Below are 25954 nucleotides of genomic sequence, written 5' to 3'. Positions count from 1 at the left end.
AAAGAAAAGGGGCTATAAACATTACATTATTACATATCCAACCACTAGGTGGCAGAAGTCTCAAAGGATGTACGATGACAACTGGATTTGTTTCACTTTGGTTTTAAGTGACAAAGCATATGATGAATCGGTCAACAAAATATATTTAACCAATACCAATCATAATTATCTTTTGTGCTACTTCAGGTTATATTTAATGCAGAGAACCATTGTGCCCAATTCCGAATGTTTTTTGTGTGCCAGAATAAAGAAAACACATTGTTTAATTTGTGATTGTAGTGTAAGAAATTGAGAGTCATGATCTGGTTATACCTCTCTAAAATATGTTAACCTTTCTAATGTATAACAATGACATACACTTACAGTTCCTGCCTAATGTTTAAGTAGTATTGTTACGTTACATTGCCAGAAACATAGGGTCAGCAAATCTTAGATGATTCCCAGAAGGGAGGATCTAATCAGGAAATCCTCATTAGTACTAGTTGGAAAAAGGCTAATGTTTTTAATCCAGTTCATCGGTTGCCACCTCTTTCCAGTACATATGTATTAAGTAATAGAAGCTGCATATGTAGAACAGCGTGCCCCAGCCATTCCTCCACCACTGCCCCCTTGTACTCACTCTGTCATAATGTGTTTGTGTCATCTGACCCTCATGTGTCCTGTCCCTCATTTTCTTCCCACCTCAGTCACACCCCATCATCACAGCAAGCGTAGGTATCTAGGGCATGTAAATTTGTAAAATTCTGCAGATAGCAGTGATATTTATGGCTTCCACAGCTCTCGATAGGGGTCTAGCTGATGAGTCATTGTAATAGTCAGACGTTCCATACCCAGTAATTGTCGTATCCTATGGAGCCAAGCTATGTGCTTCGGGAGTTTCTCCATTCCCCAGTACAAAATAATTGCTTGGAGTGCTGCTCCTAGCACCAAACCCATGTGCGACCCACTCCTAGATTTAAAAGGAAAGGTTAGAAGGTTGACTTATGCTGTAAAGCAGGACAGCTGGAAATTGAAATACATAAGTTAAGACTGCGTCCCAGTACTGAGTGAGTTTTGGATCAGTGAAGTAAGGTCCCTGGAGCTCCACAGCCCCTCCAGCCGTCTGCACTGCAAATGGGGTTTCCTCTGTCTTGCAGGCATTAGATACCAGTAAGTTGCAGTTTTAGTGGCAGTTTCTATACTTGCAATGTTGGATGTGGTATGATAAACCCTATGATTCATCTGCCCCCATTCCTTATGCATCGGGGTCTGCCCCAACTCAAGTTTGTCTTTTCTGACCTCAGGTTTTCTCCTCTGTATGGGGTTGCAGCAAGAGGGCATATAATTCAGTGATGAGGCGTCAGCTGCTTTCCTTCGACAATAGCCACTTTTCAAAGAGTGTGAGTGTACATTACGACCCCCTTGAACTGCTGGGTGGGTGACTGTGGCAACCTGCTGGTGTTGCAGATGCTTTGCCTTCGGCAATCCGTAGTCTGCTTTTAGTTGTTTGAATGAAATGGGTCCTTCAGGGTCAAACAAGTGTCCAACAGATCTGCAACCATCCATGAGAATAATGAAATACCGCAGCACTCGTTGGCATTCCACAAATTATTTTTAAATACGAAAAGTCTGTTGAGAGCTTGTGAGACTAAAGCCTTTTATTGATATGTGAGAACATGGTTCCGTAAGCGACCATATGTAGAGATATCAACAGCCAACACGTGTTTCGTCACCTGCATGACTTTATCAAGGCCACTGTGTATATAGAAAGTCCAGTAAGTGAATTAATGCAGCGTAAGGTAACCGCCCAAAAAACATGTACTTGGAACGGTGATTAAATGTTGTAAAATGCAAAGAGATGGACGATATCTAAATTGCTCCGAGAGTCCGCGTAGCTCGTGTCCCGAAAATGAGGGATGGAATAATAGCCCTGTCTAATTTAGCAGACCATCCAGAGAGCAAAGCCCCACATTTTTTTTTTTCTTTATTTTTTTTTTAATATTCAGTATCATAAATGTGTTTCAATTTAAAATGAAAAGTAATGTCTAGTAGCAATAGATGACAACGGATAACATCACATAGAATCCAAGAATTGGAAAGTTCCTGTCGACGAGTCCTATGGGGAAGTAAAACGGCTTCCAGAGTTTCCCTACCAATGGGTAATGGGGTTGATGCCATTCCACTGACTCTCACTGCTGCTGTAAGCGCCCCGTAATTGCTATGGATCCAGGCACTAAATCTATCCCTGGTGCCAAAATAGGTCATTGTTGCTTCTTGATATGGCCAGTGCACTTGATAGAACACTTTTAGAGAGTTGATGGCAAGAAGCGTTATGTTTGATGGCATGTGTGGCTGTAGATGCACATGCCCAGCAAACTTCTATCATCTAGTGTCGGTCCAGAAGTTTGCAAGTTGTTTTTCTTCAGTCTTTCGAGTCACGAGGTCTAGTGACTCCACCTCTTGCTGGTAATGCGCCTGGTCATCGACTCCATTGTTGGATTGTTTTCTTCCGCTGTGAGGTTTGGTTGTTTTTCACTGAGATCTGGGTCGAGACCATGTTTTCGGACTCTTTCATATTTAATGCATTTACCCCCATCTCTCGCGTTTTGGCACCAAGAAAACGTCGCCTGTTGAATTGACATGCACAGTCAGTGGCCCTTTGGGCCGCCATTTTCTCAATTTCATTGAACTTGATAATGACATGCTAATGAGAACAGTCTCCTTTTCGTTTTTGTCAAAGGTCCCACGCAAAGTTCCCGTGGATCAACCAACACCAGTTCTGCAATCTTGGTTTGTCTCCTGACCATAGACCTGTCAGTCGTTTCAATAAAAAAAGACTATTAGAAAAAAAGTGCAGCAGACGGTTTCCATATCGACCTTTTCAGCTCTGAAAAAAAAAAAAAAAAATAGTCTCTGGAACGAAAAAAACTGAAACCAGCACCACAATCGCAACCAAGTGTTTCTGTGGAACTCATTCTTCACAGAATGAAGGAACCAATCGATGTCAATCAAATACAAATCCACATACAGCCTCAAACTGGCTGGATTTTGGTAAACAATGTTACCACCCCTACTTGATCAGACCGACAACTTTCCTTTGAAGATTTGCCTATACCTGCTGTCAAGAAGAGGAGTGCTGATGGCTCTTCCACTATACAACCTCCTCTTCCAACTTCTCTTCCACCACCTTCACCCTCTCCACCTTATTTACAGGGTGACCTACTCGATGTTGCCCCTCAGAGGTCCCCACACTCCTTCACTGGCGATCAGGGGACAAGGGACGACACCTTTGACTTACCTAAACCGTCTGACCCTTGCTCAGCTTATGATGTTGATCTACAACCCAACACTGACCCAGACATATACCACACTAGGCCATCTCCTCCAGATGATTCCACCTCTTTTTAAGAGCTTATTGGTAGGGCTGCATTTACCACCAGGTACCCTTAGATAAAGAGCCCATAGAGGATGACCTCTTATTCAAAATCCTCTTTACTTCTCAGAGGGCAACTCAGTACCTCCCTATGCTGTAGGGAATGTTGAGGCACTCCAGTAATACTTTCAAGGATCCTACTAGGGCTTGCATTATCACACCAAGGGTGGATAAAAAAAATATATAAACTTTGCCCTCTGACCTTCTTTTTATCAGAGGGCAACCCCCTCTGATTTTTCTTTCTATTTTTTTTTGGTTGTTGTCTCTAATGCCTGTGAAAGGGTGAATTACCAGGCTGCCGGTGACGCTCAACCTCCTGACAAGTAGAGCAAACACTTAGCTGCTTCTGGCAAGTGTGTTGCAGCCCAAGCTGCCAATCACTTGTGTATAGCCAGCGCTATGGGATTGTTAGCCAGATATGACCATGCCCACTTTGATGAGATGGAGGAACTCCTTCAATACCTCCCAGAGAAGCATAGGAAGAGAGGCCAGGAGATAGTTACGGAGGAGCAGTGTATCTCTAATAATTCTAATAGATGTGCCTTGGATTCTGCAGGCACAGCTGTCAAAGGAATCCGTACAAATGTCCTGCTACGCATCACATATGGTAATGCATATCGGGCTTTAAGCCAGAGGTGCAGCAAACCATCTTGAACGTTCTCTTGAGAAGGAACACCTCTTCGGACCTCAAGTTGATCAGGTACTTGAAAAGAGGAAAAAGGACGCAGGTGTAGGGAGGTCCATGGGTGCACTGCAAACCCTAGTACCTGTGGTTCCTTTCGCTGTCCAGCTTACAAACAAGGCTCTAAGACCGCTTCAACACAAGCCGTGTTGTCTTACCACAAAGGACAGTCATCCATCCTGCCATAGAGGTTTCAACAGAGGCACATACAGGGGAAATAATTCAAAAGGAAGGGACAAAACCACTTCACCACATTGCACAACCCATGCCACAAAACAGTGACTCCCTTGTTCCCCACTTGTCTGGGGATGATTACAACAATTCCTCCCTATTGGGCAAAATATAACATCATTTCAGTGTGTGTTGGATATTATCCATCATGGTTACTGTCTGGGGCTCATTTCCAGACCTCCAAACATTCCACCTTGCACTCACAAACACTCCACACTAACTAACCCTGCTCAAACAGGAAGTTCAGGCTCTATTTCTTAAAGGAGCTATAGAACATGTCCCAACGCAACATCACGGGCCAGGAATGTTCTCCCTATACTTCCTAATCCCCAAAAGGGGCTAATCTTTATGGCCAATACTAGATCTATAGCCAATAAATCATTATATCCTGTCAGAGGATTTTCACATAGTCACCCCTGGATGACAGCCACATCCATTGCTCTCTGCAGTGGTGGAACAAAACCTGATTAAAGGGCGGTCTTTACTCAAACCTGTTCCTCTGACCATATTGACAGCAGACGCATCAGAGACTGGGTGGGGTGCTCATCTTCAGGATCTCTCAGTCCAAGGTTGTTGTGTTAACAGACACCTCAGTTTGCACGTCAACTAATTGGAACGTCTAGCTGTTCACTTGTCAATTGATCGGCACGGTTGCCCTGATCCCCCCAGACAACATGACAACCAACTATTATTTGCAGAAAGAAGTGGGGGGGGGGCACATTCCCTACAGCTGTCTGGTCTATCGCAGGCAATCTGGCTTTGGGCTATTTGTCACAACATTCACCTACTAACGGATCATCTCTCAGGAACATTCAACAATTTTGCTGACCTCAGCAGGATTCCCTAACAAGTCCATGAGCGGGTACGCCACCCACAAGTCCTGCTCCCCTTCTTCTAAAAGTGGGGGTTACCAGACATAGACCAGTTCGCAAAAGCAGAAAATGCAAACTGCCCAGACTTTGCCTCCAGGTTTCCTCACACTCAATCCAGAAGCAATGCTCTATGGATGAACTGGTCAGGGATACTTGCCTACGCTTTTCCACATCTCCCTCTTCTTCCGTTTCTGGTTCTGAAGCCCAGGCAAACATCCCTCACTCTAATACTAGTAGGTTCCATATGGCCTGAACAGCTCTGGTTCAACACCCTCTTAGACCTATCAATAGTTCCTCTTGAGAAGTTTCTCCTCAACCCAGACCTTCTTACTCAGAACCATGGTCAGACCAGGCACCCAAATCTCAAGGAACTAAATGTTGCGATATGGCTCCTGAAGTCATGGAATTCAGATACATTAACTTACCTCAAGAATGCATGGACGGTTTTAAAGAAGCACGCAAACCCACCATTACAGTATGCTATGCAGCATAATGGAAGGATTTTGTTTGCTATTGCCATTTAAAACAAGTTGACCCTTTCAAAGTTACAGTGCAGGACATTCTCTCCTACCTTCTTCATTTGCAAAAAGGCAAACTTGGCGTACATTTCCATAAGATTGCATCTTCCTGCGATCACCGCTTATCTTCTGAACAAGCAGCATTTTTCATTTTTCAAAATTGTTGTAATTAAAGTCTTCATTGAAGGGCTTAAACGCGTGATTCCACCAAAGTCAACTCCAGGGTCTTCTAGGAATCTTAATATTGTACTTACAAGACTTATCAGTCCACCATTTGAGCCTCTACATTCATCCCTTCTTCTGTTTTTACCTTGGAAAGTGTCATTCTTAATTGCTGTCACTTCGCGTAGCCATGTTAGTGAGCTCCAAGCTTTAACCTTACAAGAACCCTTTTTTTAGATACACAAAGATGAAGTGGTTCTTCGTATCAGCCCTAAATTCCTTTCAAATGTGATATCTCAGTTCCACCTCACTGTCTGTTGAATAGCCAGTGTTTTTCCCACCACCAGGTTCTGTTGCAGAAAGTGCTCTTAACACTCTGGATGTTAAGAGAGCGTTTATGTTCTATATTGATAGAAGTAAAACTTTTAGAAAGACTAAGCAACTCTTTGTTGCTTTTTCACCACCACACAAAGGCAAACCTATATTTAATTCGGGCATAACCAGATGGATTGTAAAATGTAACCAAACTTGCTATGCAAAGGCCAAAAGACCATTACCTATTCCTCCTAGAGCACACTGCACTCATTAATTTTTTTTTAAAAAAAGGAGCAACAGTGGATTTGTTAGGAAACATTCCCATAGTTGACAAATGTAACGCAGCTTGCATGGTCTACACCACACACTTTCAACAAGCATTATTGTGTTGATGTCTTAGTATGCTAACAGGCTATCGTAGGATAGGCGGTGCTACGTACACTTTTCCAGACAACTGCATCACCCACAGATTAGCCACCGCTTTTACAAGGCACCACTTTACAGTCTGTGTGGAGCATGTATATTTACAGCCACACATGCCATCAAAAGGAAAATGTTATGTTAGGTGGCATGTGTGGCTGTAGATACACATGCTCTGCATTCTTCTGCCATCTAGTGTTGGGTCTGGATGTGTAGAAGTTGTTTTCCTTTGAAGAAGCTGTTGGAGTCATGAGGTAAAGTGACCCCTCCTCTCGGTGATAATGCGCATGGACATCAAAACCTTTGTTGGATTGTTTTCTTTCCTCTATCTGGTTCGGGTGGGTTCTTTGGTGCTCTGGTTCGGGAACGTTTGAGGCTTCCTTTGGAGCAGCGTACACTTCCATTCTTTTTTGTATTGATTTCATTCTCCTTCCTTCCACCTACGTCGAAAACAAGATTTGCTCCCGGCCTTGCCTGGTCGGGCTTACTTTTTTTCATAATTCGATATTGATAAAGAATGCTAATGGAATCTACACGTTTCATATTTTTTTCGGAGGTGCCACGCCAAATATCCACAATCAGACCTCCACTCGGTTTACAATCTCTGTCTATCTCCTGACCATGACGAGAAACTGTGAGGCCTGTTTTAAGTTTTGATCGAAGAAGATGCTGTGTGGTCATCTGGCACGTAGAAAAGAAATGCAGCACAAGGAGCTGGAAGAGACTCTGGTCATCTTCGGGATCCAAGAAACTGAATCACATGAAGAGCTACATGAAGCTTCCACGGCAGAGGATGATGCCTTCTCCATTCCATAATGTGAATCGGATTCCGATGTTGAGACCAGCTTGCACACGCAGGAAATTCCATTGGCGCAACACGCAGTAAGTACAAAGGCCACTGCCATACCCACCTAAAAACACTCGGCACTGACCGAACATAAGGCTGCTGAGCTACCACTGCTGTCAGACCATGGTAGACACCGAACAACTGCCCAGGACTCCCCACCCTCAGGCTTGACACCGAAACCTAAGCCTAAAGCTCATGCCATCAATGTCTTCAGTTCTGACAACATTGGCACCAACCATTTTGGCATCAAAACTCAAGCATTGAAAGTTTCAACATCTCTGTCCAAATAGACTGTTTCGGCACCAGCGCCTATTTTACAGACTATGGTGGAGAAGCTTGATCCGAAACAAAAAGACAATACCTATTCAGCCTAATATTGGACGGATCATTGCAAAATCATTGAAGCTGATAGCAACTCAATTTAAACATCAGTCTTCATTGGAGGAGGTCAGCAATTTACTGACACCTCTAAAGAAAAACAAAATGGCCACCAGTCCAATTCCTCTACCTTTACCACCATCTCCTCCACCTCCATCTTTTACACCACACCACTTATATCAGATCTAGAAGATATAATAGGGGAAACGCCGTAATCCTATGTAGGAGATCAGGGCGGGATGATAATGCTCAACAGGCCCCATTAGACCCTAGGGACACACAAGACATTGATCCTCCGGTGATACAGACCCAGAACTATACCCAGCTAAACCATCTTCCCCAGATGACACCACATCCTTTAATGAATTAGTAGGTAGAGCAGCTGTGTATCATCAGGCCTCATTGCACAAGGACCCTATAGAGGATGATTTTGTTATTTGAAACTCTTTCCTTCACCAGTAGGGCTTGTCAGTACCTGCCAATGCTGAAGGGTATGACAGCATGCAGGTGACATTTTTAAAGACCATGTCCATGCTAGTATAATTACACCTAGAGTTGATAAAAAATATAAGGCAGCCCCTGCCGATCCTACTTATACAAGAGGTCAAATTCCACCAGACTTCCTGCTATTATCAAAAGCTCGTAAACAAGCTAATTCGCAAACACCCGGAGATGAACCTCCTTCAGATAAAGAATCAAAACTGATTGATGCATCAGGTAAAACGGTGGGAGCTCCAAGCAGCCAACCACTAGAGAATTGCTAACATCTAATGGGTGATAGCAAGATAATGATAGAACACTGTGATGAAACTGGAGACCTTATTCACCATCTCCCAGAAGAGTTTAGGGAAAAAAGGGCAATAACTTGTACAGGAGGGCAAGTTAATCTGTAATAATTCTATTAGATGTGCTCTTGATGCAGCAGATACAGCTGCTAGGGGTATAAACACCAGTATACTACTACACAGACACACCTGGGTTTCTATAGCTGGTTTTAAACCTGAAAGGCAGCAAGCACTCTTAAATGCCCCTTTCGATCAAGAACACCTTTTTGGCCCAAACACTAGAAAAAATGAAAAGGACACTGATGTCCCCAAGTCTATGGGGGCTCTACAGACTCCCAATAATTGGGGTGCCTTTCACAGGCCTACCTTCAAGCAGGGCAATAAACAATCAAAAGCCTTTATCTTTTTTAGGCAACACCATTCAGCATCTCCTTCTGAAGGGTTTTACAGAGACACATATAGGGGAAACAATTCAAAAGATAATGGAAGAGATGTCTTCACTCATGCCACCCCTTCCACATCAAAGCAGTGACTCTCTTCTCATTCTCCCCGATCACACAACACCTGTCGGGACGTCTACAACATTTTTCCCAACTGGCAAAACATAACAGACCAGTGAGTGTTGAATATTATCCAACATGGTTATTGTCGGGAGCTCATCAACACACCTCCAAACATACCACCCAGAAAACATAAACTCTCTGTAGAACATGTACAACTGTGAAATCAGGAAATACAGGCTTTCCTTCAGAAAAGAACTACAGAGCTAGTTCTCATTCAGCAAAAATGAGCAGGAGTATATTCACTATACTTCCTTATTCCCAAAAAGGACGGTTCACTACGACTAATTCAGACAGGATGTAGTGATTTAATTGTCTGAGATCTAGACTTTCATATCATCCCTCTCCAAGATGTGATATCTCTATTGCAGCAAGGAGACTTCATATCTGCATTACAGCTAAAGAATGCATATTTCCACATCCCAATGCATTCAGCACACAGAAAATACCTCTGATTTGTCATACAAGGAAGGTATTATCAGTTAAAGGTGTTCGTTTTTGGGGTAACAACTACACTTTGTCTCTTCACAAAACGCATCACAGCACATCTACTCAGAGTATTCATGTCTTCCCATAGATGGACAACTGGCTCATCAAGTCCAGTTCACTCCAGCAGTGTCTACAGCATACACAGACAACGCTTCATCTCCGTAACCAGTTAGGATTTACCATCAACATACAAAAATCCCACCTCCATCCATCTCAGATACAGCCATATCCAGGAGCTGTTCTAAACACTCAGTTAGGGTTAGCCTACCCAAATGTACTCAGGATCCAAAATATAGCAACTCTACTGCAACAGGTATACCCCAATCAACAGATTCCAGTAAGGACAGTACTGAAAATCCTAGGGATGATGGCATCTTGTATTGAAATAGTGCCACATGCATGGCTACACATGTCTGCTGCAGGAGTGTCTGGCGAGTCAATGGTCTCAAGCATAGGGTCAGATGTAGGATCTAGTGTTGGTAGACATCGACACTCACAATTCCCTGCAATGGCTTAGCACACAAAATCTGACAAAAGGGCAAACATTTTGAAACCCTGTTTCCCAGATCACTCTCTCAGCAGCCGTTGGGGTGTCCACCTACACAACCTCTCAATACAAGGAATGTGGAACACCAAACATCTAGTTCTACACATCAGTTACTTGACACGCCTAGCTATACAGCTAGTACTCCAAGCTGTTCTGGTTTACCTGCAAGGCAAGATTGTCTTATTCCGGACAGACATCACAACAGCCATGTTTTATTTGCGAAAATGGGGTGGGGTAGGACACACGCTCTACAGTTGTCTCAACTATCTCGGACAGTCTGGCATTGGGCAATTCAGCATCACATCCACTTGTTAGCGGGACAACTCCCAGGGACAGACAACAACTTTGTCGACCTACTCAGCAGGATGCAGCAACAAGAGCGTGCATGGGAACTCCACCCCCAAGTTCTACAAACATATTTCCATTGGTAGGGGTTTCCGCACAAAGATCTGTTCGCAACAGCAGACACCTCAAAATGCCCAAACTGTGCCTCCAGACTCCCACACCCACTGTCCAAGGACAGTGCTCTATGGAGAAACTGGTCAGGGATATTTGCCTACGCTTTTTCACCTCTCTCTTCTTCCACTTGAGGTGAGGAAGCTCAGACAGGTATCTCTCGCACTTGTTTTGGTAGCTCCCACTTGGGCACAGCAGTCATGGTTCACAACACTATTTGAACTCTCAGTAGTTCCACACGAGCAGCTTCCCCTTCGCCCGGACCTTCTCACTCAGAAACATGGAGAAATCGGACACCCAAATCCCAAATAACTCAATCTTGAGATTTGGCTCCTGAGGTGATAGTTTAGATATTTACAATTACCTCCAGAATGCATGACCATTCTTAAGGAAGCACGCAAACCCACAACCAGAGCATGCTATGGGGCTAAACTGAAAAGTTCTTTTTTTTTTTAATGGTCAAAACAAATGGACTGACCTGTTTAACCCCTTCGCTGCCAGGCCTTTTCCCCCGCCTGTGCCGAGCCTTTTTTTTAGCTATTTGGGGCAGTTCGCGCTTAGGCCCTCATAACTTTTTGTTCCCATAAGCTACCCACGCCAAATTTGCGTCCTTTTTTTCCAACATCCTAGGGATTCTAGAGGTACCCAGACTTTGTGGGTTCCCCGGAAGGAGGCCAAGAAATTAGCCAAATAACAGTGAAAATTTCGTTTTTTTCAAAAAAATGGGAAAAAGGAGCTGCAGAAGAAGGCTTGTGGTTTTTTCCCTGAAAATGGCATCAACAAAGGGTTTGCGGTGCTAAAATCACCAGCTTCCCAGCTTTCAGGAACAGGCAGACTTGAATTAGAAAACCCAATTTTTCAACACAATTTTGGTATTTTACTGGGACATACCCCATTTTTACGATTTTTTGTGCTTTCAGCCTCCTTCCAGTCAGTGACAGAAATGGGCATGAAACCGCAATATTTCTCAAAAGTAGACAAAATTCTGAATTCAGCAAGGGGTAATTCGTGTAGATCCTACAAGGCTTTCCTACAGAAAATAACAACTGAAAAAGAAATTGAGGTGAAAAAAACATAAATTTTTCTCTACGTTTTACTCTGTAACTTTTTCCTGCAATGTCAGATTTTCAAAACCAATATACCGTTACGTCTGCTGGACTCCTCTGGTTGCGGGGATATATAGGGCTTGTAGGTTCATCAAGAACCCTAGGTACCCAGAGCCAGTAAATGAGCTGCACCCTGCAGTGCGTTTTCATTCTATACCGGGTATACAGCAATTCATTTGCTGAAATATAAAGAGTGAAAAATAGGTATCAAGAAAACCTTTGTATTTCCAAAAAGGGCACAAGATAAGGTGTTGAGGAGCAGTGGTTATTTGCACATCTCTGAATTCCGGGGTGACCATACTAGCATGTGAATTACAGGGCATTTCTCAAATAGATGTCTTTTTTACACACTCTCTTATATTTGGAAGGAAAAAAATTAGAGAAAGACAAGGTGCAATAACACTTGTTTTGCTAATCTATGTTCCACCAAGTCTTCCGATAAAAATTATACCTCACTTGTGTGGGTAGGCCTAGCGCCCGTGACAGGAAATGCCCCAAAACACAACGTGGATACATCGCATTTTTTAAAAGAAAACCGTGCCTACCTGTGGATTTTGGCCTCTAGCTCAGCCGGCCCCAGGGGGGGCAGAAATGGCCTAAAATAAATGTGTCCCCCCACCCCCCCCTCCGGGAGCGACCCTTGCCTACGGGGTCGCTCCCCCTGCGTGACTTTGGCGCCAAAAAAAAAATAGCCGGTGCCTAGTGGTTTCTGCCCCCTTGGGGGCAGATTGACCTACAATCGGCCAATCTGCCCCCAAGTGGGGCAGAAATGGTCTAAATACAATTTGCCCCCCAGGGGAGCGACCCTTGCCTAATGGGTCGCTCCCCATCTCTAAAAAAAAAAAAAAAAAAAAAAAAAAAACACAAAAAAACAATTTGCCCTGGTGCCTAGAGGTTTCTGCCCCCCCTGGGGGCAGAAATGGCCTAAAATAAATTTGCCCCCCCCACCCCTCCCGGGAGCGACCCTTGGCCTACAAGGGCGCACCTGTTGCGTGACGACGCAAAAAAAAAGATCCCCTTGGGGGCAGATTGACCTAAAATCGGCCGATCTGCCCCCAAAGCGGGCAGAAATGGCCTAAATACAATTTGCCCCTCCAGGGGAGCGACCCTTGTCCAAGGGGTTGCTCCCCATCTGTAAAACTAAAAAAAATAAAAATCCCCGGTGCCTAGTGGTGGGGCAGATCAGCCTAATCAAAATAGGGTGATCTACCCCCCAGGGGGGCAGAAATCGCCTAAAATAATACCCCCCACCCCCTCCCCAGGGAGCGACCCTTGCCAAAGGGGTCACTCCCCTTGCGTGAAATTCATGTAAAAAAAAAAAAACACACCCTGGTGTCTAGTGGTTTCGGCCCTCATCAAAATAGGCCAATCTGCCCCCAAGGGGGGCAGAAATGGCCTAAATATAATTTGCCCCATAGGGGAGCGACCCTTGCCTAAGGGGTCGCTCCCCACCTAAAAAACAACAAAACATAACTAAAAGAAAAAAAAAAAATGATCCCTGGTGCCTAGAGGTTTCTCTCCCCCCTGGGGGCAGATCTACCTAATAATAGGCCGATTTGCCCCCGGGGGGGGGGGGGGGGCGAGGCAGAAAAGGCCTTCTAAAAAAAAAAGCCCCTCCCTGGGAGCGACCCTTGCCCAAGGGGTCGCTCCCTTATGTCCATTTAAAAAATAAAATAAAAATCCCTGGTGTCTAGTGGGGTTTCAAAAGCCGGATTACAAGCAATCCGGCTTTTGACACCCTGGGAGAGACTTCAAAGGGAAGGAAATACATTTCCTTCCCTTTAAAGCCTCTCCTGGCCTCCCCCACGGGAGTGAAAGAGAAATGCTGAGCATTTGTGTTTCAATCGAACGCGATGGGGGAGACCCTGTGACTAATCATTGCGCGCTGACGTCACGGGGGGGTTGGAGGGTCGGGGTGGAAGGGGAAGGGCTTCCCCTTCCATCCCTGACTTGGGGGGCGGGGGGAGAGAACTCCATAGAGGGAGCGCTAGCGCTCCCTCTGGGCTTTGTGACCAGGACGTAATGGTTACGTCCTGGGCACAGCAGCACTGTGCCTCAGGACGTAACCATTACGTCCTGGGCACTGAACGGGTTAATGCAATTATTTAAACTATTGTTTGCTGTTTACTCCATTTACAAACGTGTGGATTAGCATACACTTCAATACAATTGCACCTTGCAGCAGTAATGGCATATCTACAAAATAGACAACACAATGTTGTTTAAAATACCTGTCATTGTGATATTTATGGAAGGTCTTAAAAGGGTAATTCTATCGAGGGTACCTCTGGCACCAATTTGGAACCCTTAACATTGTAGTTACTAGATTTATGGGACCACCGTTTAAGCCTTTGCATAACTGTCGACTCCAATTTCTGTCTTGGAAGGTAGCAATTTTGGTAACAATCACTTCACTAAGACGTGTGAGTGAGCTTCAGGTATTAGCCTTGGAGGAACCTTTTTTCCAAATACAAAAAGATAGAGTAGTCCTTCGTATGAACCCAAAATTTCTTCCAAAGGTTGTTTCCACGTTACACCTCAATCAATCAGTTAAATTACCAGCTTTCTTTCCACAACCTGATTCAGTTGTTGAAAGAGCTCTACATATCTTAGATGTTACAAGAGCATAAATGTACTATATTGATAGAACTAAAGGTTTACGTAAAACTAAATCTTTGTTGCTTTCTCACCTCTACACACAGAGAAGGCTATACCTAAAGCAGGTATATCAGTATGGCTAATTAAATGTATTCGAACTTGCTATGCTAAAGCTAAAAGAGTTCTGCTCATACCTCTTATAGCACATTCAACTAGTAAGATAGATGCAGCTATGGCTTTTTTAGGTAATATACTTATAGCTGACATTTGCAAAGCAGCCACATTTACTAAACACTATTGTGTGGCTGTAGCAGCAAGACAACAAGCAAATGTTGGACAAGCTTTTTCAAACAACTGCAACACCCCTGGGTTATCCACTGCTTTTGAAGGGCACTGCTTTACAGTCTATGCAGAGCATGTGCATTTACAGCCACACATGCCATCGAACGGATTATGTTCTCCTGTAAGCATCTGTTCATAGCATGTAGTTCTGTAGAGTCACATGCGCCCGCCCTCCTGCCTGGACACCCATGGCCGTTGCTGTATTATATTACTCTTCATATGCATTGACAACTCTTTTTAACACTCTGTTCACGCTCCATTCTCACCCGACTATGGGAAAAAATTCTAACAATTGAGTCGATGCCCATGCGTACTACCACTGAGAGGAGGAATCGCTTCACCTTGTGACTCCAACAGCTTCTTCGAAGAAAAACAACTTTTACAGCTATGGACCCAACACTAGATGGCAGAAGTATGCAGAACATGTGAATCTACAGCAGTACATGCTAGGAACAGATGCTTACAGGGTAAGTAACATAATCCTTATCCAGTAAGCATCTTTTTGTGGCTTGTAATGCTGTTGGTTCACATGCGCCTGCCCTCCTTCCAGGATACCTATGGCCATTGTAGTTTGTTTACCATTACTGGTGTATTTACATTTGCATGAACATCTTTATCTTTACTCTTACACCACACTTCATTCACATCCGCCTGCGGGAAAACTGTCTAACAATTGAGTCGATAACCATGCACACTACCAGGGAGAGGAGGAGTCACTACTCCTCGTGACTCAAAAGACGTTTAAAAAAAAAAAAAAAACTTGCAAACTTCCGGACCCCACACTAGATGTCCTAAGCATGCAGAGCATGTGAATCTACAGCGCTACATGCCACAAACAGATGCTTACTGGGTAAGTAACGTTTTCCTTTCCACTGCAAGAGTTAAGCTTTATTCACTAAGTGTAGCACTCACATAGTGGTGTCTCTGCACTGGTAATGAGAAATAAAGCTTGGATGATTGGGAGCCTCCTGTCCCGGCATATGGGGCACTAGCTGTGCCGCCAGAATGCTAGTAAAAAGTTTAGCATCCATGTTTATAAGTGAAATGGGCCGAGACACACTGCTGTTTATCTTTCTCAGGTTTGGGTATAATTGTGATGGAAGACTTGAACATGGAGGATGAGATAGTGCCCGCATCTGCCAGTGAGTTAAAGAGGATAGTGAGGATAGGGAGAGAGTGTCTGGCAGAACATTTTATAAGAAAAGGGCAGAAAAGCCATCTGGGCCTGGTGGGTTTAGAAGTTTGACGCACAATGACTTAATCTATATGACTGAGCTGATCAAGGGAGTCAGCCTGTTGCGTTGTCAGCTGGGGTGTGTGCTCACCCTGCAGGTAGGCCCAGGAATCAGCAGGTTGTAAGTCCTGTGCCTCGTAGAGCATCATACAGAAATCCCTAAAGGCGGCCACTATAGCTGCATCCTCCGTGACTTCACTACCATCCGACTGAAGGATAGCATTCACCCTCTCAGCCTGACCATTAGTTTGTAACTTGTTGACCAAGATCCTGCCGCATTGACACAACCCCCCCACCCCCCCCACAGAGTGCTGGAAGCAGAGCAGTGCATATTCCACCTTATCGAAATCTAAACTGCAGAGCTGCGCTCTTGCGGACTCCAGCTGCCGCCAGATTCAAGGAGCTCCTGTCCTTTTATGGATAGCGCCCATCTCCTTCACCCTCCCCTCTAGTTTCACCCTTTTTAATTTGTGTAACATTTGCGGCTGCAAAGATGGCGATTAACTCTCCCAGACAACCCCCTTCAGTGTCTCCCATAGGGTGGCTATGGAAGTGCTGTCAGTATTATTAACTGCCAGAAAGTCAGTAATCGCCTGCTTAATGTGACTCACTGTGTCTTGGAAGTGAAGCAAGCTTTTCCTCAGCCACCATGGATGATTGGCCAGGCATGAAGGGTTCACCCGAAACGTAAGAGTCAAGGGTGCATGACGAATAGAATCCTAGGTTCAATCTCAACTACTGCGACCGGGGCTCGGACCTGTGCATGCTCGGAAAAGAATCAATATGAGCATACGTTTTATGTGCATAGGAGTAAAAAGTGTAGTCTCTAGTATGCATGTGCGCTAACTGCCACAGATTGCTTAGTCCCACCTCTTGGAGCCAACCAGCTAGCTCCTTCATGTAAGAGTGCTCCAGATTGGCCATTGTGCTACCATGACCTGCTCATCATAGCTGAGACATTTAGAAGTAATTGGGTTTTGTAGTCTGTTATTCTTTTGAGCCTAGAAACTAGTCCTTTACCTCCTTCAACTTTTGCTAAACATTCTCCATTAAGGAAAGCTCCCTGATCACCTTCCCTCTCTAGTGCGGCCGATCTGTTCCTCACTTTGATTGGAGATAGTTGCACGGGGCCCTCTGGAAGTAGTTTTCTGATAGAGGGAACATTTAAAAGAACCCCAGATCTCTATTGATCCTGGAGTCCATCAAATCTTGTTTTTTTTGTTTAATAACTAAACAGCTATCAGTTTTTACCGGCCAGACTGCTTACTCCAAAAGTACAAGTGTAGAGACAGGAAGGCGATTCCTATCATCAGGTAAGTTAAGGGCTAGAAGGCTTTTATTTGAAGGTATAGAGTGAGAGAGAGAGAACTTCCATGGTCTGGTATAAAAATTCCCAGGGCTTCTACAGACAGGTATAGGGGGGCAGATGGTTTCTATATGTGTGTTGAAGGGCTGGGGGAAGGGGCACGGGATTTCCTCTATTTTGAAATGGGGGGGGTTGGTATTATGCCAGATGGGAGGTGTAAAATAAGGCAGTGGTCTCCTGTACCCATGTACAGTGCAAGGTAGTAGGACCATTCAGGCACGTAGACAGGTGTTGATGGTTCATGTTAATAGGTAGAAAGGAAAGCAAATAGCACAATGGCAGATTTAGAGAGGTTCCTAGCAACAGACTTATAGGGTAAAGTGGACAGCAGAGGTTTAGAGGGGGAAACAACTTGCATGGCTCACCATAAAACTGCACTTCTTTTAACCCCTTCGCTGCCAGGCCTTTTCCCCCTCCTGTGGCAGGCCTTTTTTTGCCTATTTGGGGCAGTTCGCGCTTAGGCCCTCATAACTTTTTGTCCACATAAGCTAACCAAGCCACATTTGCGTCCTTTTTTTCCAACATCCTAGGGATTCTAGAGGTACCCAGACTTTGTGGGTTCCCCTGAAGGAGGCCAAGAAATTGGCCAAAATACAGTGAAAATTCTGTTTTTTTCAAATAAATTGGAAAAAGTGGCTGCAGAAGAAGGCTTGTGGTTTTTCCCCTGAAAATGGCATCAACAAAGGGTTTGCGGTGCTAAACTCAGCAGCTTCCCAGCTTTCAGGAACAGGCAGACTTGAATCAGAAAACCCAATTTTTCAACACAATTTTGGTATTTTACTGGGGCATACTCCATTTTTGCAATTTTTTGTGCTTTCAGCCTCCTTCCAGTCAGTGACAGAAATGGGCATGAAACCAATGCTGGATCCCAGAAACCTAAACATTTCTGAAAAGTAGACAAAATTCTGAATTCATTTGTGTAGATCCTACAAGGGTTTCCTACAGAAAATAACAGCTGAAAAAGAAACATATTGAAATTGAGGTGAAAAAACCATAAATTTTTCTCTACGTTTTACTCTGTAACTTTTCCCTGCAATGTCAGATTATCGAAAGCAATATACCGTTACGTCTGCTGGACTCCTCTGGTTGCGGGGATATATAGGGCTTGTAGGTTCATCAAGAACCCGAGGAACCCAGAGCCAATAAATGAGCTGCACCCTCAGTGCGTTTTCATTCTATACCGGGTATACAGCAATTCATTTGCTGAAATATAAAGAGTAAAAAATTGTTATCAAGAAAACCTTTGTATTTCCAAAAAGGGCACAACATAAGGTGTTGAGGAGCAGTGGTTATTTGCACATCTCTGAATTCCGGGGTGACCATACTAGCATGTGAATTACAGGGCATTTCTCAAATAGATGTCTTTTTTACACACTCTCCTATATTTGGAAGGAAAAAATGTAGAGAAAGACAAGGAGCAATAGCACTTGTTTTGCTAATCTATGTTCCCCCAAGTCTCCCGATAAAAATGATACCTCACTTGTGTGGGTAGGCCTAGCGCCCGCGACAGGAAACGCCCCAAAACGCAACGTGGACACATCCCATTTTTTTTTAAAGAAAACAGAGGTTTTTTTTGCGAATTGCCTACCTGTAGATTTTGGCCTCTAGCTCAGCCGGCACCTAGGGAAACCTACCAAACCTGTGCATTTCTGAAAACTAGAGACCTAGGGGAATCCAAGATGGGGTGACTTGCGGGGCTCGGACCAGGTTCTGTTACCCAGAATCCTTTGCAAACCTCAAAATTTGGCTAAAAAAACCACATGTTCCTCACATTTCTGTGGCAGAAAGTTCTGGAATCTGAGAGGAGCCACAAATTTCCTTCCACCCAGCGTTCCCCCAAGTCTCCCGATAAAAAATGATACCTCACTTGTGTGGGTAGGCCAAGCGCCCGCGACAGGAAACGCCCCAGAGCCAATAAATGAGCTGCACCCTCAGTGCGTTTTCATTCTATACCGGGTATACAGCAATTCATTTGCTGAAATATAAAGAGTAAAAAATTGTTATCAAGAAAACCTTTGTATTTCCAAAAAGGGCACAACATAAGGTGTTGAGGAGCAGTGGTTATTTGCACATCTCTGAATTCCGGGGTGACCATACTAGCATGTGAATTACAGGGCATTTCTCAAATAGATGTCTTTTTTACACACTCTCCTATATTTGGAAGGAAAAAATGTAGAGAAAGACAAGGAGCAATAGCACTTGTTTTGCTAATCTATGTTCCCCCAAGTCTCCCGATAAAAATTATACCTCACTTGTGTGGGTAGGCCTAGCGCCTGCGACAGGAAACGCCCCAAAGCGCAACGTGGACACATCTACATTTTTGAAAGAAAACAGAGGTGTTTTTTGCGAAGTGCCTACCTGTAGATTTTGGCCTCTAGCTCAGCCGGCACCTAGGGAAACCTACCAAACCTGTGCATTTCTGAAAACTAGAGACCTAGGGGAATCCAAGATGGGGTGACTTGCGGGGCTCGGACCAGGTTCTGTTAGCCAGAATCCTTTGCAAACCTCAAAATTTGGCTAAAAAAACACATGTTCCTCACATTTCTGTGGCAGAAAGTTCTGGAATCTGAGAGGAGCCACAAATTCCCTTCCATCCAGCGTTCCCCCAAGTCTCCCGATAAAAATGATACCTCACTTGTGTGGGTAGGACTAGCGCCCGCGACACGAAACGCCCCAAAGCGCAACATGGACACATCTAATTTTTTTTTAAAGAAAACAGTGCCTACCTGTGGATTTTGGCCTGTAGCTCAGCCGGCACCTAGGGAAACCTACCAACCCTGTGCATTTTTTAAAACTAAAGACCTTGGGGAATCCAAGATGGGGTGACTTGTGGGGCTCGGACCAGGTTCTGTTACCCAGAATCCTTTGCAAACCTCAAAATCTGGGTAAAAAAACACCCTTTCCTCTCATTTCGGTGACAGAAAGTTCTGGAATCTGAGAGGAGCTACAAATTTCCTTCCACCCAGCATTCCCCCAAGTCTCCCGATAAAAATGATACCTCACTTGTGTGGGTGGGCCAGGTGCCTGCAACAGAATAAGGCCCAAAACTTGAAGAGATAGAAGGGATAGCCAGCGAGTTTATAAGGGCATGTTCTTTTATACATCTTTATACGGACTCTGCTTTGGGGACCCACATAAATGAGGTGTCATTTTACTTGGGAGACTGAGGGGAAAACTGGGGAGTAGGAATTTTGTGCTGGAGCGGTGATCCTACTAAGAAAAGTCAGGAAAATATGCTTTTTTATGCAAATTTTGAGGTTTACACAGGAGTCTGGGTAAGAAAATGTTGGGGGAGCCACGCAAGCCACACCTCCCTGGACTCCTTGGGGTGTCTAGTTTTAAAACGTTTCTGGGTTTTGTAGGTTTCCCTAGATGAAGGCTGCACCCAGGACCAAAAACATAGGTGGGCCCTCCCCCCAAACACAGGTATTTTTGCAATATATCATTTTGATGTGTGCACATACGTCCGTGATGTGCCAAACACTAAAATTGTGAAAAGAAACACACCTAGGTTATGTGAAGAAGACCCCTCACCCACCAACCAAGTTGGTGGCTGCTTCATCATCGGGGTCCCACCCGAGGCACCTAGCGTGTCACAGGTGTGCTGCGACGCCTGATTACAGCGGAGCAGGTTTTGTCATTTTTTAGCACACATACTGGTTGGATTTGGCACGAGGGTGAGTGATGGTTCAGTGGATCAAATTTTATTAACAAGAGATTTCACAAAAATGAAATGCACTGCTAATAACTGAAAGGCAAAAAAGTGAATAAAGCCGCGACAAGGCACCAACCGCTTTACAGTCCATTCACACACCTTTCATACATGACACGCACAAGACCATTCACACCGCCAGCCACGGGCCCAGCACATTACAACACTCACATCGACAGACCGCGCCACTCAAGGGCCCATCACTTACATACGCCCACATGCCTGATACAAGAATCACACCAGCTGATGGGAGCGTGGACTGCCGTTTGGCTGGCACCGCCAGCCAAGCGCCACCCCACGCACACCGCCAGCCAAGTGTGATAACTTCTAAAACAGCTGGGCACACACAGCCCAGGCTTTGAAGGGCATTCGGGGCAGTACATCCGTCTCTCCCTCCGGATTGATCTCCGGGCACATACTCTACATTTCTTTGTGGGCATGTCTTTTTTGGGAGTGGGAGGAATGTGATCTGGAAAGTGCCGATCTTTCAATCTAGCCACATCCTCCACCACTTCTACTCTAGGAACTCTTGCCGGTTCCACCACAATAAGGGTTTCTATCACCGACTCCTGAAATTTAACAAATGTCATCCTTGACTCAGGTGAACAATCCTTGTATACAATAAAGGCATTAAAAGTTGCCAAATGAAATAAATGTAGGGCCAACTTTTTATACCACACAAGTCTTACGAAGAGCAGTGCAAGGTTCCAACCTCTGATCTACTCTATCAACACCACCCATGTGCCTATTGTAGTCCAAAATGCACGCAGGTTTGCGCACTTCCGCAACCTGACCCCAAACAGCCACAGGGGAAGTACTCTCATCATGGATGGTCGATAGCATGTACACATCCCTCCTGTCTGAAAATTTCAGAGCTAGCAGGTCATTATTCCGCAAGGCACTGCACTGTCCTCTCTCAAGTTTTTTACAGACAACCTCCCATGGATAGCCTTTCCGGTTAGAACGGATTGTGCCACAAGCAACAGTGTCCACCCTAAACAACTCTTTGAACAACTGCGCTCCAGCGTAGAAATTATCTACGTACAAATGGTGACCTTTGTTAAATAGCCGTCTAGCAAGTTCCCACACAGTTTTTTCGCTAACTCCAAAAGTGGCCGGACAACCAGGAGGGTCAATACTGGAATCCCTACCAGTGTAGACCCGGAAATTATACACATATCCTGTACTGCTTTCTGACAGCAGATACAATTTAATCCCATACCGTGCCCTCTTACTAGGAATGTACTGCTTAAAAACTAAACGCCCCTTGAAAAGGACCAAAAAGGACCAAAGACTCGTCCACACTTATCTTAGGACAGGCCTAATCTTAAAAAGGCGGTCACAATCAGGGTGATCTCGTGGCAAGGCTAAAGCATTGTCTACAAAATGCAGCATACGAAGAAGAAGCAAATACCGATTACGTGTCATAGTTGCAGGAAATATCGCAGTTGCCATCAAGGGACTAGTAGACCAATAAGAAGCCAGTGACGGCTTCCTGATCAACCCCATCAAAAAAGACAAACCTAAAAACCTTTTCATCTCTTCCAGATATGTGGGAACCCAATGAGTAGCTCTAGACTGAGGCTTAAGTCTGGCAGCGTTGTCCCGCAAGTATTGCTCTGCATACACATTTGTCTGCTCCACAATCTCTTCCAAAAATACATTGTCCATAAACAAGTGAAAGAAATGGACAGGCAGAAAGTTTTCCGTATTAACGCTACACCCTGGGAGACCAGTAAATGCAGGTAACTGTGGCTGCTCCATGTTTGGGGCAATCCAGGTGTCAGGTCTTCCAATGGGAAACCCTTCAGCCCCAGGCTGCTGCACTCTTGGCACATCAATGTCCTCCTCTAACACAGGCCCTTCATCTGCACTGAGAGTAGCTTCCTCATCAGAAGAATACTCTCGGACAGAAAACTCACGTCCAGAATCTCCTGCTTCCTCCTCTGCCTCAGATGCAGAGTCAGTGTCGTAATCATGGTCTGAAGACGACTCAAAGAGCATGCGAACAACCTGCTGAGCGGTCACTTTGCGGCTAGCCATGATCCTAACAACAAATGGATTGCCAACAACAACTAGCACTAAAATAAGTAATAAACAAAGTGTAGCTTTATCACAAAGAGTTATGTACTACAAAAAACGATACCACTCAGTTGCCTGAAATAGCTACTCACCAAGCAACTACTCTGCACAGACACAGCAATCACCAATGATATCCCACTAAAAAGAAAAAAGCTAATTAGACATATAACAACACAAACACCACTGTGCTCAAATCTAAGGACAATGTCAAACACACAATACTGCATTTAGTACACCACCTACAAACATGTCATTCATGCATGTCAACAATACTCCTTTGGAGTAAATTGCTTTCACTTACCTAAAACATGCAACTATGCAAACCGCAGGACAACTACTGCCAAAACCGCAAAGATCCACAGCAAAGGAAGCAAAAGCGTTGAACTAGAAGAAAAAGAAGAAATAAATTGTTATAATCACAAATACAAATACTTTGCCAGTTGACAAACACCCCACCACCAAGAAACCACCAAGAACTTAGAAGTTGTCCCTGGTACCTAAGTGGATCCTGCCCCCCCTCGGGGGTAGATGGGCGTAAAAAAATTGTACAATCTGCCCCCAAGGGGGGCAAAAATGGGCAACACCTCTGTGCCCCCTTTTAGGGGGCGACCCTTCCCAAAGGGGGCACCCCCAGCACAACACAAAACAAAACAAAAAAATCCCTGCCGTATTGGTGGTTTCTGTCCTCCTTGGGGGCAGATGGGCCTACAAAATTAGGGGCAGAGATGACCAATACGAATTTTCCCCCCCTTAGGTGGGCGACCGTTGCCCAAGGGGTGCCCCCAAACACACACCACAAAATCCCTGGCGCCTAGTGTGCTTCCAACCCCCCGGGGGCCAGATTGTCCAAAAAATGGCTGGTATGCCATCGGGGGGGCCGAAACAGAAAAATAGCTCCCCAGGGGAGCGACCCTTTCCCAAGGGGTTGCCCCCAAAATAAACAATAAAAACGAAATCCCTGGTGCCTAGTGGATTTTGCCCCCCCCCCCCCCCCCAAGCGGCAGATCAGCCCAAAAATTGGCAATCTGCCCCGAAATACAAAACAAAATTGCCCCCGGGGGGTGGGGGGGGGGGGGGTGGGCGACCCTTGCCCAAGGGGTCGCCCCCAATATACACACAAAAAATAACATCCCTGGTGTCTAGTGGTTTTCGCCGCCGCCCCCCCCCCCTGAAAAATGGGCAGATCTGCCCCCGGGGGGGGGGGGGGGGGGGGGGGAGAGGGGGCGAAATACTAAAAAAATAGCCCCCCAGTGGGGGGCCCCTAGCCCAAGGGGTCGTCCCTAAAAAAAGCTTTACAAAAAAAAAAAATCCCTGGTGTCTAGTGGTTTTCGCCCCCCCCCCGGGGGCAGATCTGCTGAAAATGGCTTCCAGCGCGCCCGGCAACACTAGATGACGTCAGCGCGCTGACGTCCTCGGATTGCCGTGGAGGGGGGGGGGGGACAGGGGGTGGGGGTGGAAGGGCAAGGTCTTCCCCTTCCATCCCCGCCTTGGGGGGGAGGGGGGTACACGGGGGCGCTAGCTCACCCAAGCACAGGGGAACTGTAGCCTTGGACGAGATCATCTCGTCCAAGGCATACAAGCGGTTAATGTGCCCACAGGTTTGTTTATGCAGAGGATCTTGGCTTCACAGACCTCTCCCCTTCTTAGGTTTTAATGGTTGTTCATGAGAACTGTTTACAGTATTAGTGTCCAGTGTGTTTTTTTTCTCAAGCAGTTTTGATATATATATTAGTTTACAGCAAAGCCGGAGTCTCTTTTGAGAAGGCTATAGTGACACTACAGGTCTCATAGGTACATGTATGGCGGGATTCCCCTTATCAACCAGAGTAGAGTGGCATGAAGCTCCCTTTAACATACATGTATATGTTGATTGCGTCTCTATACTGTTGACGTCCCTGAACCTTCTGCCCTGTGACCTTTGTTTCTGTCCTTTTCAGCATTGCAGAATGCTGCAGCACTCCATACTCCTTGCTGGGTTTGGTCTTCACGGTCTCCTTTGTGGCTCTTGGTGTTTTAACTCTGTGCAAGTTTTACCTACAGGGATACAGAGCCTTCATCAATGACCCTGCCATGAACCGGTGAGTGCTTTCCAATCTTGATTGTCAGTTTCTGGGTTTTGAACTAGACTCCGTTTATATGGTTTGTGACTCAGCACTATCTTCTTTTCCTCTGTGTTTAGAATGATTTTTTTTCACTACATGGGGCTGATTTGTATCTTGGTGGAGAGGGAACTCCGTAGCAATGGCTTTCCCTCCCTGCAAAGATTATGGTCCACCTACCAAGTTTAAATGCGGCAGACTATAGTGTGATGTTGGTGGAGACTACTCCATCTCCTCCGTGGTCCTGCTTCTCCGAAGAGTAAGGGCAGTCTGAGGTTTAGCCATACGTCCACCCACCTAATTTAGATGAGCGGACATAGAGCAGTTTTTTAATGACTGTCACCGCCAGGAGAAACTTGGCGTTAAGGAGCACTGAAATTATCCAGTATTGGATCTTTCATAAATTCACATGCTTGAATCATCCCCGTCGTCGAAGTGGGAGTCCCACGGTACATAAAATAGCAATAAATAATAAATAATGTTTTTTTGCCATAGGCTATAATGGAGCCAGCACTTGCTCACATAGCCTAACAATGTCCTTTTGTGAAAGGACCCAAACCTGCTTGCTGTCCAATCAGGCACCAGCACCCTCTAGAACCTTCTCCAGAGAAGCTCCCTTCCTCAGATTTTCTACCGCACGTCGTGTGAAGGGAGTCTCCCTGAGCTCTGCTCAGTTTTTCTTCTACTTCAGAATTTTTTCCTCTCAAAAGAGTTGAAAATATGTTGGATTCTTCTAGGAAA

General features: G+C 45.0%; 1 protein-coding gene across 3 annotated transcripts in view; it reads left to right on the top strand.

The window, feature by feature from the left end:
• RNF145 (ring finger protein 145) overlaps nt 1–25954 on the top strand; it is a 300893-nt gene that overhangs the window by 71198 nt on the left and 203741 nt on the right. For all 3 annotated transcript variants that reach the window (XM_069199658.1, XM_069199659.1, XM_069199660.1), the window contains exon 7: nt 25052–25192. In XM_069199658.1, coding sequence (XP_069055759.1) covers nt 25052–25192 — 141 coding nt within the window. The remainder of the gene's footprint in view (nt 1–25051; nt 25193–25954) is intronic.

Source organism: Pleurodeles waltl, chromosome 7 (assembly GCF_031143425.1).
Source record: "Pleurodeles waltl isolate 20211129_DDA chromosome 7, aPleWal1.hap1.20221129, whole genome shotgun sequence".
Classification (NCBI taxonomy): Eukaryota; Metazoa; Chordata; class Amphibia; order Caudata; family Salamandridae; genus Pleurodeles; species Pleurodeles waltl.
This window is presented reverse-complemented; position numbering and strand designations above follow the sequence as displayed.